Genomic DNA, 16413 nt, shown 5'->3' with positions numbered 1-16413 from the left:
CTTTTAAAACTACCCATGTCTCAATCTCCCATTTCTTTTCAGCCCCATTAGCTTACTAAAGCTCAAATTTCTGATTCTTATCCAAGACTTAATAGATACCCTGGTGGCTTGAGTAGTCAGAATCCCAACTCTGCCCCAGCATGTTGCAGCCTGAGAAGGGAGATCTTTGGGAAGCAGGAGTAGAATATAAGTAGCCTCTCCAACTCAGGAATATTCTAGACCACACATCATGCTTACATTAATGCTGACTCTCAACTCAGCAGCTTTTGAAACTTATGCTGGCAGAAAGGCAACAGGCTACCCATCCAGCAAGAGAGAACAATTCAAGAATTAATGACAAATAAGGAAGCTGGAAGGAAGGCAAATGCTTTAAGTTCAGTCTGGAGGGTATGAGATTACCTCCAGTCAGTTGGAGCAGGGAATGACCTTTTAAGGCAGTGTGCACCACATCAGAATAGGGTACAACCCATGACATGTGAATTAGGTCCTTTGACATTTCCTATTTCTATGCAAAGGAAGTCAGTTCTTGGTTATCCACCAAATGATTATGCATTTGGTCCAATTGCCAACAGTGTCTAGGGACCTCCAACCAGAGTTGGCATAGACAAAGTTGGCTAGAAGGAAACAATGGTCTAATGTATTCCCACCTTCCCAAATAACAAGTTTGCATTTAAGCAAGGGCCTTGGTGCCCCAAGGAAAGGGAGTGACTAAGGCATCTCCTAGGAGGCCTGTGGAATAGGTACTTGTCAACACGTAGGCTGTCTGGCTGCATGTCAGCCCTGTCCCATCACCTGATGGGAAACTGCTCCAAGACTGGGGACAGGCAGAAGGTACTAGGCTCTAGCACGAGGAGGCAACTTGGTGAATAGCTAAAAAGTCTAGCTGAATTCCAAAACAAAAGTATTTGGGAGATTATGTACTATTTTTATGTTACTCAGATCAAGAGTTAGTCATAACAAGAATCATTCTTACACCCTCTTTTAGCTTATCTCATCCAAGAAAAACTGATTCTCACTGTATTCCTGAGGATTAGGTACTCTAAAAATGACCATCGAAACAACAGAAAAGACAAAAGACCAGAAAGACAGATCCTTTTAAAATACATAATAATTAGTAAACTAGCAAACTGAGAAAATATCTCCTTTAAAAGAAAAAAGTGATACCTCTCATGGACATGACACATAATGAAGAAAAAAAAGGAAGAAAAGATAAATGAATGAATGAAAAACTCAGAGAGGAAAGGTAAACTATGAATTTAAATTATAGTCAAATGTTAGGGCACCAAACTAAGGCAGAATAGGAAGCTGACCAAAAGCTCCTTCTGCTTGCTGGGTTCCTAAGAGTCTAAAATGAGGGATTAAAATGGCTTTATTTCAACAGAACACATTTTGTCATCGGATCTCTATCCATGACATGGCTAAGAATAAGTAACTTATGGCTGCACTCTTAAGAGGCAACAAATCCTGGAATATCGTGCCTTGTTCACTTTAGGATGGCACATCACTAATTGCTTGTCTATCAGAAAAAAAATGTCTATAACTTCTAGTTTAAAAAAAAACTTTTACTTTTAACTAAAATTTTTTTTACATTTTTATTTTAAAATAAACAGGATTTCCAAAAAACACTGACTACAAGGGGGAAATGAGGCAATAAAGGATGGGAGGCAGAAGGGAAGTAGAGAAAAGACTCTGAGCCTACAAACGTAGTGCTCAGGGCACATTCAGAAGGGCCCTGCCACGACACCGTCCTCCCACTGCTACTCATATGGAAGCTCAGCAAATGCATTGGGACACCAGCTAAACGGTCAAAGAGAAGCATGCCCTTGATACAAACTCCTAAAAGGTGATATCAATTTGTACTCATTCCAGCAATGTGAGGCCCCCTCCTCACACTCCAATTCCTAGGATTCTATCCTAAAGAAATTATCAAAGATATAGTCAAAGATTTATACACAAGATAGGGGTGGCCGAGTGGCGTAGCGGTTAAGTTCGCACGCTCTGCTTGGGCAGCCTGGGGTTCGCGGGTTCGGACCCCGGGCGTGGACCAACGCACCACTTATCAAACTGTGCTGTGGCGGTGTCCCATACAAAGTAAAGGAAGATGGGCATGGATGTTAACCCAGCGCCAATCTTCCTCAGCAAAAAGAGGAGGACTGGCAACAGATGTTAGCTCAGGGCTAATCTTCCTTATTAAAAAAAAAAAAGATTTATACACAAGAAAGTTCACAGCATCACTTACATTAAAAAAGGGTCTGAAACAACCAAAATTTTCAACAGGATGGGAATGGATAATTAAAGTAAGGTAGAGCCACTAGAAAGCTACTTTCAAAGACTTAAAGACACAGGAAATTACACGTGATACCATGTTAGGTGAGGAAAAAAAAATAAGATACCAAGCTGTATATATGTCTGACTCTCGATTCTGTTTAAATATTATACATATTATATGATTAAATACTGAAAAGAAATTCATAAATATACCAGCAAAGATTAGCTCTGTTCTAGATGGAAGGAAGATGGGTTTTTATTCTTTCTTGAGACTCATCTCTAATAAGCATATGTTACTTTTACATCAGAAAAAAAAATTTATTTTAAAATATGCCTACCCTAAAATATCTCATTTGAGATAGCAATTGTCAGTCTAAAGGAAAGGCCGCTAAACTCCACGGCTGACTCAGAGAACAAAAAGATTCAAGTCTACACAGTAACTCTTCTGAGAAAGATGAGGAATCTCGTGTGCCACAGTCTAGGTTTTTCCTCTGCCTTGGTGCTGGCTCTGTGCTACCGGCTTTGCCGGGAGCTCTACTGGAAAACCCATTCCTTCTCCCCACAGCAACCACAGCACCTTAAACAACCTCTTATGTGCTTCTCATCTCTTAGTTTGAGGACCACAGAGAAAGAAAAAGGAAGAGCCTTACTCTCTTGTCTCAGAGGAAGAAGTTTTTCTTGTAAAGCTATCAAAATGACTCAAAATCAGCTCACAAATCTTGAAAGATAAGTCATGAGTTATGTCCAGGAACCATGTATAAAAGCCCCTTATTGCTCAAGAATGAATACAAAACAAAATCTAGGAGTGCCACCTTGTGGCAAGCCTGACTAAGATGATGACCACCCGTCCATCTCTGCGGTTCTCCTCCACCCTGGGCTCCACGCAGTACGGCCACGGAGGCACACACCCGAGAATAACCTAGTGCAGTGAACACATGGTCCCAAAAGTGGCTGGTACGATTCGTTTTCAAGGATTTCTAGTTTAGATTTCTAGTGTAGCAATGCCTGTTTGAGGACAAGTGGGAATGAAGGGGCAGAGGAACAAAATGCAGGACGTGCACAGGAGTTTGTGGGCTGCTGCTGCTGGGCTGCAGGAGCACTGTGTGTGAGGAATATCCATGCACACACACCGTGGGACTGTCACGTGCAGGGACCTGTAGGATAAATATCTCCTCCCCCAAGAATATTCACCGATTTTACGAAGTTATGAGGAAAAAAGTTTTACATTCACAATCAGCGAACTTTGTGCTTAGAAGAAGTTTTATTTATCAATGTTAGAGCAACCATCACCAACTTGGGCACAATTCCAAAACAGAGCTGTTGGTGGATTCTGACCATAAAATTCTTTTTTAAGCTTGTTAAGATCTTGTAAAGTAAGAAAGTTTTCTTAATACTTTAGAAAAAATACTAATCACTAATAAGTTGACTTCGTACTCAAAGTGGTGGCCTCACATTTTAAAGATAAAACACCACCGATTTGAACATCTAAATGTATTAATTAATCTCAGTGTCCCAGGCATGAGAGCAGATGGAGAAATCCTCACATTGCAACCTGACCAAATGACTCTGGGAGATAATTAAGTGCTTAAAAGAGGTCAGTATCGCAAATCTGATAGAACATGAAACACTGAAGACACCTGCTACTGATTCTGAGAAAAGATAATCTTTCTCTCAGAAAGGGATTAAGCTAAAACTCTTGCAGTCCTGGGAGGAGGGCTGCAGCAAGCAGACAACAAACGGCATTAAAGGGAAAGCTGATCAAATTATCCAAGTTCTATTGGGAGTTGGTGCTTATGCTTCTCTCTGCCCCACCCAGGTGGAAGGTCTATTTCCAGAAAAGGATTCCCCCAGCGTTAGGGTGGAAGCACATGGCAGGAAGTTGCTGCTTTGGTCCTGGATGTGTAAAGGGGAGCATTTTCAAGCAAGTGAAATAAACTGAAGTGACCCAGACGGGATGGATCCCAACCAGGTGAGCTGCAGGAGAGCATTAAGCCAAAGAATTTATAATTATGAGGCTGAACTGGGAAAATGAATCTGACCCCTTATTCACCTCTCCAACTTCTGGAAGAACGTTTTCTCCCCTCCGAACCTGACGGGACTGAAATACTTGTCAGCCCCTTTGAGATAAACCAACATACTGGGCAGGGAAGAAACGTATTAAAGATCTGAGAGTCTTGACAAGTCACTTCACGGAAAATCTTCCTTTTGTTGTCTGCACAGGGACAGCAGAAGAGGGAAAGTTAAATAAAGGCCAAGGCCCCGCCATGTCCACAAAAATAAAATACGAGGGGGGAAGAAAGAATTCTCACTCTGCCCAACTAAAATTCAAAACCATAAGCTCCCCTTAATAAAACAACAGCCTTGTTCCACCAGAAGCATCCGGGGATCAGTATGGGTTAGTATTGTGAGTTGTGTCACCAGGCTTTGACAATTAACGACATATTAAAACAGGAAGAGGTGACTTTTCCACCTTGGCTCCAGCTTCCCAGCTGTCCTAACCTGGGAGGGAGGCAGCTATCAGGACAGCTTGATGGGAAGGTCTTCCCCGTACTTCCGGAGCAGCTTCTGATGGTTGTGGTCCACCGACCACTGATGGGGCAGGTGCTTGGGCTGCATGGAGTCCAGGAAGTGCTGACGCCAGCGGCTCTCCAGCTGCATGAGGGAGCGCAACCCGTCCCGGGTGTGGCACTGCACCACCTTCAGCCCGTGAGGAATGTAGTTTTCATTGGAAATCCTGCCAAGACATAAGTACAAAGGGTCTCAGGGAAACAAGCACAGGACGGTCTCACAGATGGCTCCACACGGGGCCAGCCACGGAGCCTCCACAAGAGTATATGGAGAGGCTGCTAGACTCCTAGAGGGTTGGTTACTTTAATGTTTTTAAAACATCCTCTTTCCCATATCTGCCTTTTTTTAAAAATAGTTCAGACATAGTGCACACAATCCAACAGAAGGCATCTGAGGATTCTGAGCTATACGTATGGGAAGGTCACTGAATAATGCTCAGCCCCTACTAGAGGGTCCTACTGTCTGGCTGATGATGGGTGAAAAATGTTGGTCTTTTATTTACTCCAGGGTTACCCAGTTACTAGCTCACCTTTCTTTTAAATTATTCATTCCGAACCATACTCAGTATTTATAGGAGGCTGTTAAATCAGCCCACATGTTCCAGTTTTTCATAACAGTGTAATAGCTGAATGTAAAATGCAAGGTGGTACACTTCTTTAGTGCCTTATTTCTCACAAAAAGAATGCCAAACCACATCCATGAGATGTGTTTCAGTCACAGTGATATGCTACCGTGGTTGCTGAGTTGTACAGCTGGTGCTGTTTAATGGGAAGATGAATCCCTGCCTCCTTCCTAACTAAGCGCCGAGGCCATAAAAACTGCTCCAATACCATGCGAACAGTGTGTTCACCTCCTGTGGATACAGATTACCTTTCTCAAGGAAGCTCCCTGCCCCACAGACTCCCTTCCTCTCCCCCTTTAGCATCCATACCCCACTCTCAATCCTTCCTTCCAAGACCCCCACCAGTCTAGCAGTGTTAGTGCTCCCTGGGTATGTGCAGACACTTTATTATTTAGCTTGCACGCATCCCAGTAACGTGCCTATCTTTCCCCAAACAGCTATTCTTCTCAGTCCTAGACATCCAATTCCAGCATCCTTCTATCCAAGCCAGCAAGATGAATTTGTTAAAAAGCTCTGTGGCTGAAAGGGGAAGTTTAGTTCTTTTAGGAAATACATTTGAGAACTGGTTAAATGAGCCAGTCTCATTAATTTCTTTTTCTTTTTTTTTAATTTGCTTTATTATGTAACAGGTTTGTTGATATATATATATATATATATATATATTTTTTTTTTTTTTTGTGAGGAAGATTAGCCCTACACTAACATCTGTTGCCAATCCTCCTCTTTTTGCTGAAGATTGGCCCTGGGCTAATACCCATGCCCATCCTCTTCTACTTTATATGTGGGATGCCTGCCACAGCATGGGTTGATAAGTGGTGCACAGGTCTGCGCCCAGGATCTGAACCCGCAAATGCTGGGCTGCTGAAGCAACGTGCACGAACTTAACCACTACGCCACCAGGCCGGCCCCCTCACTAATTTCTAATATGACCTTGGCAAGTTACTTAACTTTAACCTCAGGGTATCTAATATAAAACTTGGAAGATAACATCTATAACCTTATACATAGTTATAAGGATAAAATTCAATAATAATTTTTTTAACTTTGAAAGATTTTAAAAACGCAGGATACAATGCTAGCAGTTACCAGTAAGAAATCTAAATCCTACCTCGTAGTGTTACTATAAGAAATAATTAAGGAAATTTATGTAAAGTTTATTAACTTGGTTAGATAGATTAGTATATCTATAAATATTTGTTTAATAAATATTTGCTGCTATAATTAAGGTTTTTTGGTTTTTGATAACAAAATACTATAGGCAACCAGCATCACTATCAGGGTTTTCTGAACTTAGTTTAATTATTTCAACCCCGAGTACTACTGAAAAAAGTGACAGGTGGGAAGCAAAACTATAGCAGGTAGCCCAGAGTTTTATCATCTGAGCCATGTACCCATTCATTTCTCAGGATCATAAACTTCTCATTTAGGAACACTGAGTTAAGTCCTATGAATTCAGCTATGTACTCATAGGGAAGGAGAGACAAAACGAGGAAGGAAGGAAAAGGGAGAAAAGTTATTTAAATAGTAATAGCAATTCTGGCCAACATTCCACTCGGTGGCCCAACACCCTGGAGTGCAGGTGAGATGGGAAACGTGAATCCAGTGGTCTCAATTCCCACACACCTAGATAAGGTAAGAAACAAAACCACGTACATTGCATTTCATGGGCAACTTCAGAGATTTGAGGGCATTTTTGACTATTATTTTCATTTTATGTGCCGACTTGAGGATTTACTTCTGCTTAGAACGTATAAGGCACAACTCCACTGCATTTGAACTCTACTGCTAATCATGAAAATGACTGGCCAGTAGTATATGACCTTAAAGGGTCAAGTAGAGAAAGCAAAAGTCTCCTATGGAAAGGAGATTCTCAAATAGATTGTTCTGTCCCACTCCCATGGTATCTGAAGCCATTAGACACTTAATGGCATAAGCACGAGGCTATGCACTGCACCTACATGGCTAATGCCCTTTCTGGCAAGCGTTCTCACTAAGGAGGCAGGGTTAATGTCACTGGGTTATTCCTCAATCCCTTCTGTGACCAGAAGTGTAAATTGTACCTGGTCTCCAGGCTGGCAGCCTCTTGAAGCATCTCATCTGTGACGGTGTCTGTGTGATAAAACTCTCTGAGGGCTTGCAGCAGCTCTTGCTTTCGATGAGCAGGCAAGCTCTCTGCATTGAGCAGGGCCCTGGCCCCAGAACGCACCTGCCGGCGCTCAGGATCTTCCAGCAGGCGCAAGCCCTCCTCAGAGCCAATGGGGGCCTGGAACTCCTTGGCCAGCTGCTGCTTCAGATGGTTATCATAGTAGTTGGAGATGGCATGGCAGGAGGTACAGAGCAGCAGCACATCGTGGGAGTTGTGGTCCTTCATCTCAATGGGGAAGTGCTTCCGGTACTCATGTGGAATCACGTTCTTCCTGAACAAGCCCACCCAGAAGGCAGTGCTCATTAGCACATGACATAGAATACATATGGAACCAGCAGGCAGGCTATTGGGATTCTGATCTGGGCCTAAACATGACTGAGAAGCCTTGGGCACCACAACCCAACAGAGACTACATAAAGGCAATACTACCTATTCTACTCTCAGCCCACCTTCCTACCCAGGCCTTAGGTTCCTCCCTCTTTGAAGTAGAGACTACCTGCTATTAGGCTTAGGTAGAGGGCCAGGGGTAGGGAGAGGCTAATAACAACCTTTGAGAAGGCTTTGCTCCCAGAAGGAAAAGTATCAGAGAAATTAAAAGAAATTCTCATGACCTTTAATATCTGGAAAACAACCTCCTCAAAGCATGCAGGAGGTAACCTCTACTCCCGAAATTTTGGAAGCCTGGTGACCTGAAAAGGCCAATTTCCTTCATCCGAGGAATCCCTTACTCTGAGATTATTTCCCTAGTTCATCAAAGTCCATCATTATTTTCTAAGGAGAACTAAGCTCTCAGGAAAAACTCTTAGTAGCAACAACTATTTGTCTTACTTTACAAGGGGAGAAAGGAGGAAAGTGAGTCACTCCATAGAAGCCAGGGAGAAAGACCAAGTGTCTGGGCACCCAGGCTCAGGCTGCTTCACCTTCATTATGTGGGGACCCTGACACAGAACAATCTTCCCAGACTATTCCAGAGTACGCCTTCAGGTCATCTGGATACCTTATGAATACACCAAAGATCAGAAAGCTTGTAAGCCACTCGAGAGAGGATCATAAGGACACACAGAGAAAGGCAGCTTCTGAAGGAACTGATCTACATTCCTTTGTGAACAAAAGAGAACCATTCTCTTTATGGAAAATTATTACTGAGAAGAGTGTTGCATTCCAGAAACTAAGAAGTGGGCTCAGCAGGGGTAGGGGCCACTATAGCAAGGCCAGGCAGAATGTTGGAGTTCTCAGGGAAACTGGGATGCCCCTTCAAGACAAGTCTCTCAGTCAAAGTGGGCAGACTCAACCAAGGGCCCTGAGAGCTCTGCATGTGGCTACAAGGGCAATTTCCACCCGAGGCAGACAATCAGGGCAGCCCAATCCCACACTCACCTAATATAGGAGTCTTTCTTGCCACACACTACACACAGGTTCTCTTTAACCATCAAGTAGTAGTCTCCTGGGGATTCAGGTCTTCCTGCAGGTTCAAACTGTAGCTTGACCACAAAAGGCTCTTCGCTCACCAGCTCTTAGAGAAAAGAAGAAGCGTTAGTGTGTGACTGCCCACCTGCTCCCAGGGAAGAAGCACCTCCTTAACTGTTCTCTGCTGTGTCCTGGCAGAGATCACTATTTCAGGGTTTTGAATAGCTCCGTACCACGTGTCTTAAGGTCTGTCTGCCTCCTTCTATCCATCCATCTCCCTTATCTCACTCCCTACTCCTGCCAGTGCCCACATGCACCTAATTATAGTTAAACTTTACAGTCGACTCTCAAACCTCCAATGCCTTTGTCCAGGTACCACTGAGCTTTCCTTCGATCACAAGTGCAGAGGGGCTGTCCATCAGGAGCGTGGAGAAAGCAGTTATCATAGAGGGGTGATTTTCTGCAGAGAAGAGAGAAATAAATCTAAAACTGAAAGTTAACTATTGGTCAAGGTATCAGTTGCCTTCCCACGTTCTCTACTGAGTGACCCAAGCTATTCTCAACGCTAGGGTCAAACACTACAGTCATGAGCTGCATAACAATGTTTTGATCAACAATAGATCGCATATACGACAGTGGTCCCATAAGATTAGTACCGTGTAGTCTAGGTATGTAGTAGGCTCTACCATCTAGGTTTGTGTAAGTACACTCTACGATGTTCACACAATGACGAAATGGCCTAACAATGCATTTCTCAGAACATATCAATGTCGTTAAGTGACACATGACTGTACATTTATGGGAAAAAACCAAATATGGCAAGAAATCATGTTTATTCCTCTATCTGCAATGGGCTAGGAAACAGAAATAAAAGGAATTAGTTTATACTCCTAGTTTTTATATTTAGGGATTACGACATTAGGGAGTGAGTTAGGCAGTGTTTACATAGCTTTATTGTGAAAGCAAACAGAAAGAGAGCACCAAGAAAATGGCCCTATAGAGTAATCATTGGATTAAACAAAGTAAATTAAAATTGAAGAAATTCAGCTAAAGTAATGAGGGCCACGTGGATTTATTTCTGGCTCATATGCAATACTTGCTTCGATTTAATCATCCAATTCCTAAAGGCACTTCGCTACAGGGACCAAACTTCCACTCCAAAGTACTTATGAGTCATCTTTCTGCAACAGAGGTATAAGTTGTACAGGAAAACTGCCACTGGCTAGAGAATAACGTTGACTTAGAGTTGGATGCCACTCTAAATAATCAAATACTAAATGAATAAGAAATCAGATGCTGCATTTCTTCTGAAAAGTATGAGGCACTTCACGTTATTGATTTTCACAGCTATCCTGAAGCAAGCAAGGAATAATAATTATACCCTCGTTCATAACTGAGGAAAGTACAGGTCAAGGTCACATCGAGGTCAGTGACAAAGCTAGGTTAAGCTCTCTTCATTTCCACTCCAACTATCCAAATATAAAAAAGTAAAAGAAGAAGAAAAGGAGAAAAATACACAAATAAATCAAAAGATAGCTCCAAATGTCCTTGAAGGAAAGAAAAAATAAACTTAACCCCTGGAGAGCCTCTGCCACCTTTCCACATACCCCAGACCCAAGGTGAGGCATCATGCCTTGTGCTAGAGGCTGGGCCTCTCACTCTTTACCAGACAGGGAATGACTCGCTTACCTGGCAGAATAGCCCACCCCCAGGGGCTTTCTTTTATGTTTTCTGGGGTCTCTCCCTTGGTGGTTGCCTGGCATCATTCCATCAATCTTAGACTTCTTATTTCTTGGCTTCTGCTGAGATTCTGTTGCTTCCCCATTAACCTCTTCTCCCAATCTGCTAATTCCCTTGCTTCGGAATGGGATGTCTACCATATCCTGGCATTTCTCCAAGACTTTTCTCCAGCCAGTGCAGTCACTGTTTTCTTCTGGAGTTGAGTTCCTAGAGAAAGGGTATCCAAGAAGATGGAGAAAGAGAGCCACTGAAATCTGGGCATCCCTGGCAGCATAAATTACCTGAAGAGAAAAGTCAGAGATCAGTGGAATCTGGAAGGCAAACCAGAGACAGTAACTTCAAAGTCAATCACAAAGACATAGACAACTTTTAGGATTCTAACTCAAGATGTAAAATAACCTAGGCACCACGTGCTTCTTAAAAACTTCTTGGGCCGGCCCTGTGGCTTAGCGGTTAAGTGCGCGCGCTCCGCTGCTGGCAGCCCGGGTTCGGATCCCGGGCGCGCACCGATGCACCGCTTCTCCGGCCATGCTGAGGCCGTGTCCCACATACGGCAACTAGAAGGATGTGCAGCTATGACATACAACTATCTACTGGGGCTTTGGGGGGAAAAAAAATAAAATAAAAGTTAAAAAAAAAAAAAAAACTCATTACGAAAAATTTCAAACTATACAAAAGTAAATAGAATAGTATAATGAATTCTCACGTTCCCTGTCTATGTTTTTAACTAAAGTAGCTAACATAATGACTTACTCTAAAGGCTCGAATTTCCTAGTCTATATAAATCGGTGCAGTTTCTTTCTATCTGCTACCAAACCTGCTGGACAGATTTTTCTCAAGTTTGGGGTAGGGCAGTTACCACAGGTCTGACAACTAATACAGGAACTTCACTTTGGGAATGGTCATCACCTAGAACAACTGAAACCAACATTCATTAAGAGGCCCGTGTGACTATTAATCAGGAACAACCTGCCATATCTATTAATACAATGTTGAAAACAAACAGTTTCAAACATGAGCCTTAAATCAAACGTCAAAGTGCCCATTTCTGAAATTTATTTATTTAATAATAGTGAGTCATTCTCCCAAGCAGCTGGTCACAGGCAAGTTGGTTATAAATAAAAGTAGTCAAAACTATAACTAATAGCTTTTCCCAAAAAAGAATGTAAGGAATTAAAATTTCTTTAATTCCCCTTTAATAACCAAGCCTGGTAAATAATACCGTTAGTAAAGACTTTTATGCTTTTAGAATAAAACAAGTTTGGATAAAATTTTTCACTTAGACCAAACAATCTACATATCTATCAGCAAGTCATCTCCCACAGGAAAAGATTGTGCTTGAATGTGAAGAGTTCAGAGTGCTTTTCAACAAATTGTTTTCAAATGATAAGGAAACCAAAGCATTTTCAACAAATGGTCTGGAACAACTGGACATCCACATGCTAAAGAATGAAGTTGGACCCCAACCTCACATCACACACAAAAATTAACTCAAAATGGATCATAAACCTAAGTGTAAGAGCTAAAACATAAGACTCTTAGAAGAAAATACAGGAGGAAATGTTCATGACCTTGGTTAGGCAATGATTTCTTAGATATGACACCAAAACCATGAGCGTTAAAAGAAAAAATAGATAACTGGACCTCATCAAAATTAAAAACTTTTGTGCTTCAAACGACTCCAGCAAGTAAGTGAAGTGAAAAGACAACCTGCAGAATGGCAGAAAAGATTTATAAACCACATATCTGATAAGGGACTAGTATCCAGAATGAATGAATATATATATACACATTATATATAAAACTATATATAATGTATTTATAATATATGAAAACTATATATAATGTATAAACTATATATAATGTATATATATAATGTATATATAAAACTATATATAATGTATATAAACTATGTATAATGTATATATATACATTATATATAAAACTATATATAATGTATATATATACATTATATAATGTATATAATGTATATAAACTATATATAATGTAAAACTATATATAATGTATATATACATTATATATAAAACTATATATAATGTATATAATGTAACTATATATAATGTATATATATAATGTGTATATATATACATTATATATAAAACTATATATAATGTATATATATAATGTGTATATATATACATTATATATAAAACTATATATAATGTATATATATATAAAACTCAACAATATAAAGACAAACAACCCAATTAAAATATGAGTAAAGAATCTGAATAGATATTTCTCCAAAGAAACTATACACATAGCCAATAAGCACGTGAAAAGATGCTCAGCATTATTAGTCACTAGAGAAATGTAAATCAAAACCACAATGAAATACCACACCTACTATGATGGCTCTAATCAAAAAGATAGACAATAACAAGCGTTGGTGAGGATAAAGAAAATTGGAACCCTCATACATTGCTGGTGGGAATATAAAATGGTGCATCTACTTTGGAAAATAGTTTGGCAGTTCTTCAAACAGTTAAACATAAATTTACTGGGCCGGCCCCATGGCTTAGCGGTTAAGTGAGCGCACTCCGCTACTGGCGGCCCGGGTTCAGATCCCGGGCGCGCACCGACGCACTGCTTCTCCGGCCATGCTGAGGTGGCATCCCACATACAGCAACTAGAAGGATGTGCAACTATGACACACAACTATCTACCGGGGCTTTGGGGGAAAAAAAAGGAGGAGTATTGGCAATAGATGTTAGCTCAGAGCCGGTCTTCCTCAGCAAAAAGAGGAGGATTAGCATGGATGTTAGCTCAGGGCTGATCTTTCTCACAAAACAAAAAAACAAAAAAACATAAATTTACCAAATGACCCAGCAATTCCACTCCTAGGTATATACCTAAGGGAATTTAAAACACATGTCCACATAAAAACTTATACACAGATATTCACAGTGGCATTATTCATAACAGCCCAAAAATGGAAGCAACACAAATCTCTACCAGTTGATGAATGGTTAAACAAAATGTGGTATATCCATACAATGGAATATTATTTAGCAATAAAAAGAAATGAAGTACCAATAAATGCTACAACATGGATGAACCACAGAAACATGGTAAGTGAAGAAGCCAATCACAAAAGACCACACATTGTATGATTCCATTTATATAAAATGTCCAGAATAGGCAAATCTATAGAGACAGAGAGTAGATTGGTTAGTGGTTGCCTAAGGCTGGGGTATTAGGGGGAAGAGAAGTGACTGCTAACGTGTATGAGGTTTCTTTTTAGCGTGATGAAAATGTTCTAAAATTAGACTGTGGTGATGGTTGCACAACTCTGTAAATATACTAAAATCCATTGATTTGTACACTTTAAATGGGTGAATTTTATTATATATAAATTATATTTCAATAAAACTATCAAAAGGAAGGAAGGAAGGAAAAAACAAATGAACCCAGGCACAAAGAAGTAACTTACTCTGGGTCATAGCAAATCAGAAACAGCTACAGAAAACAAATTCAGATAATGTGATTCCCAGAACTTTAAGATCCTAACTATTGCTAACTTTTTCCACTGACAATGTTTTGGAAGGACGAACAAGTGGTAGCTGACTCAGCAAACAAGAGAAGGCTGAAACTTAGGCCCAGAGGGGGTGGTAAGCCAAAAATTCAAAAATCAAATTAATTAGAGCCACAAAGAATGGCAAAGCAAAAGGAATGGGAGACACTAGGTATCATATGTGAAAGCTGGATACAAGTAGGGGTAAAAACAGGAGGGTAAGACGAGAGTCTCCGTAAAGAAAACTTACAACCCTAGATCTCCTCCTTTACACCACAGGGCCAAGCAATTCCTTCTTCTCTAATCCAAAAGAGTAGAAGTTTGTAGAACCAAAACCAAAACAGAGCCACTTATGTCAGGGACAAGATGAAGTTGGCCAATGCAGGCATATTAAAGAAAATGAAACTTTATTTAACATAAGTTGCAGGAATTTACAGCTCTCCTCAGAAATCAGCGGAGGACGCCAGCCAATCCCCAGTCATGGAGTCTGTTCGCCCCATGTTTTTTTCCCTTGTTCCCCCATCTCAGCTACCCTGATCCATTTAAGAAAGAAGACCCCCAGGCAACCAATCAGCTGAAAAAGCCAAATAACTTCTGCATTTACCCCATAAAAATGCTTTAGTCTCTGAGCAACTCGGAAATCATTGCTCCCGTAGCCTTGAGTTTCTCAGCTTGCAGGTCAAAACCCCTGCAATAAACTCATCTTCCTGCTTTGTTTTACTTAGTGTGCAGAGTTTGGTTTTTGACAAGTTTAAGTCATATAATGGCTAAATCTGGACCTAGTAATACTAGCATGGTGGAGGTTGAGGGCAAAGTGTCACCTGAAAAAGGGGAGATTATCGGAAAGTCTACATATTGAATGGTCAGACTACCCGCACCTTTCCCCGACTCAGCTACCAGAATAAGCTGTAGGGCTTATACCTCTTGGGCAGAAGACTAGAAGATTCATCTCTGGAGAAACTGAGTAGCCTGAGAGGAAAGACTTACAGTTACTGACACTGACTGTAATCTATAGTTACTGATAATAAAACCCACTATTCCAAAAGTCCTGGCCATCTGTGCTGTGCTTTCAATCTATTTTTTTAATGTCAGATTTAAATATTATTTTCTAAAATCTCATTAAGCATCATGTTTATAATTAGAATAAAAACAATAAAAATTCTAAAAACAAAGAATGAATAACAGTTTTTGGAAATTCTGAATTCTCACAATAATGTGGACCACAAATTTAGTAGCAATTTTTCTCTCCAACTTTTTATTTTGAAAGTTTTCAAACCTAAGAAAAATTAAAAGAATGACAACTGACATTCACAATTGTCAATATCTGCTTTACCAAAACAGATACCACATACTTTTTTCAGCTGAACACATTTCAAAATTAAGTTGCAGCTATTAATTTTTAAATTTTATTTATTTTTTCCCCAAAGCCCCAGTAGATAGTTGTATGTCATAGCTGCACATCCTTCCAGCTGCTGTATGTGGGACGCAGCCCCAGCATGGCCAGAGAAGCGGTGCGTCAGTGCGCGTCCAGGGTCTGAACCCGGGTCACCAGCAGCGGAGTGCGAGCACTTAACCGCTAAGCCACGGGGCCGGCCCTAAGTTGCAGCTATTATGACACTTCATCTCTAAATACTTCAGTGTGTATCTCCTAAGAACAAGGACACTCTCCCACATCATCAGAGCACCATTATCATACCCAAGAACTTTAACACTGACAAAATACAATATATACTGTTCTATTCTAATCTCTCCGATTCTCCCCAAAATGTCTTTTACAGATACGTATATGTATAGAATTGTGCAACTATCACCACAATCAATTTTAGAACATTTTCATCACCCCCAAAGAAACCTTATGTCCTTTAGCAGTCATCCTCCACTTCTAGCCCTACTAAGCAACCACTAACTTATTTTCTGTCTCCATAGATTTGCCTGTTTTGAACATTTCATGTCAATGGAATCATACAACATGTGATCTTTTGTGACCGGCTTCTTTCCCTGAGCATAATGTTTTCAAGCCTTATCCATGTTGTAGCGTGCATCCTTTCTTTTTTTTTTTTTTTTTTAAAGATTTTATTTATTCATTTTTTTCCCCCCAAAGCCCCAGTAGATAGTTGTATGTCATAG

General features: G+C 40.6%; 1 protein-coding gene across 7 annotated transcripts in view; it reads right to left on the bottom strand.

Moving 5' to 3' along the window:
• Window positions 1–3004: 3004 nt before the first annotated feature.
• Window positions 3005–16413, bottom strand: part of EXD2 (exonuclease 3'-5' domain containing 2) — a 97288-nt gene continuing 83879 nt past the window's right edge. For 4 of the 7 annotated variants that reach the window (XM_058567195.1, XM_058567193.1, XM_058567196.1 and 1 more), the window contains exons 5-9: window positions 10701–11032; window positions 9365–9471; window positions 8982–9117; window positions 7519–7875; window positions 3006–5002 (exon numbers count right to left, since the gene is read on the bottom strand). In XM_058567195.1, coding sequence (XP_058423178.1) covers window positions 4786–5002; window positions 7519–7875; window positions 8982–9117; window positions 9365–9471; window positions 10701–11032 — 1149 coding nt within the window. In that variant the 3' untranslated portion in view covers window positions 3006–4785. Of the gene's footprint in view, window positions 5003–7518; window positions 7876–8981; window positions 9118–9364; window positions 9472–10700; window positions 11033–16413 lie in introns of all 7 variants that reach the window. The other 3 variants (XM_058567197.1, XM_058567198.1, XM_058567199.1) reach the window with 3 other exon arrangements.

The sequence above is a fragment of the Diceros bicornis genome, chromosome 24 (assembly GCF_020826845.1).
Source record: "Diceros bicornis minor isolate mBicDic1 chromosome 24, mDicBic1.mat.cur, whole genome shotgun sequence".
Taxonomy (NCBI): Eukaryota; Metazoa; Chordata; class Mammalia; order Perissodactyla; family Rhinocerotidae; genus Diceros; species Diceros bicornis.
Note: the sequence above shows the minus strand (reverse complement) of the source record. Positions and strands in the feature narration are given on the sequence as shown.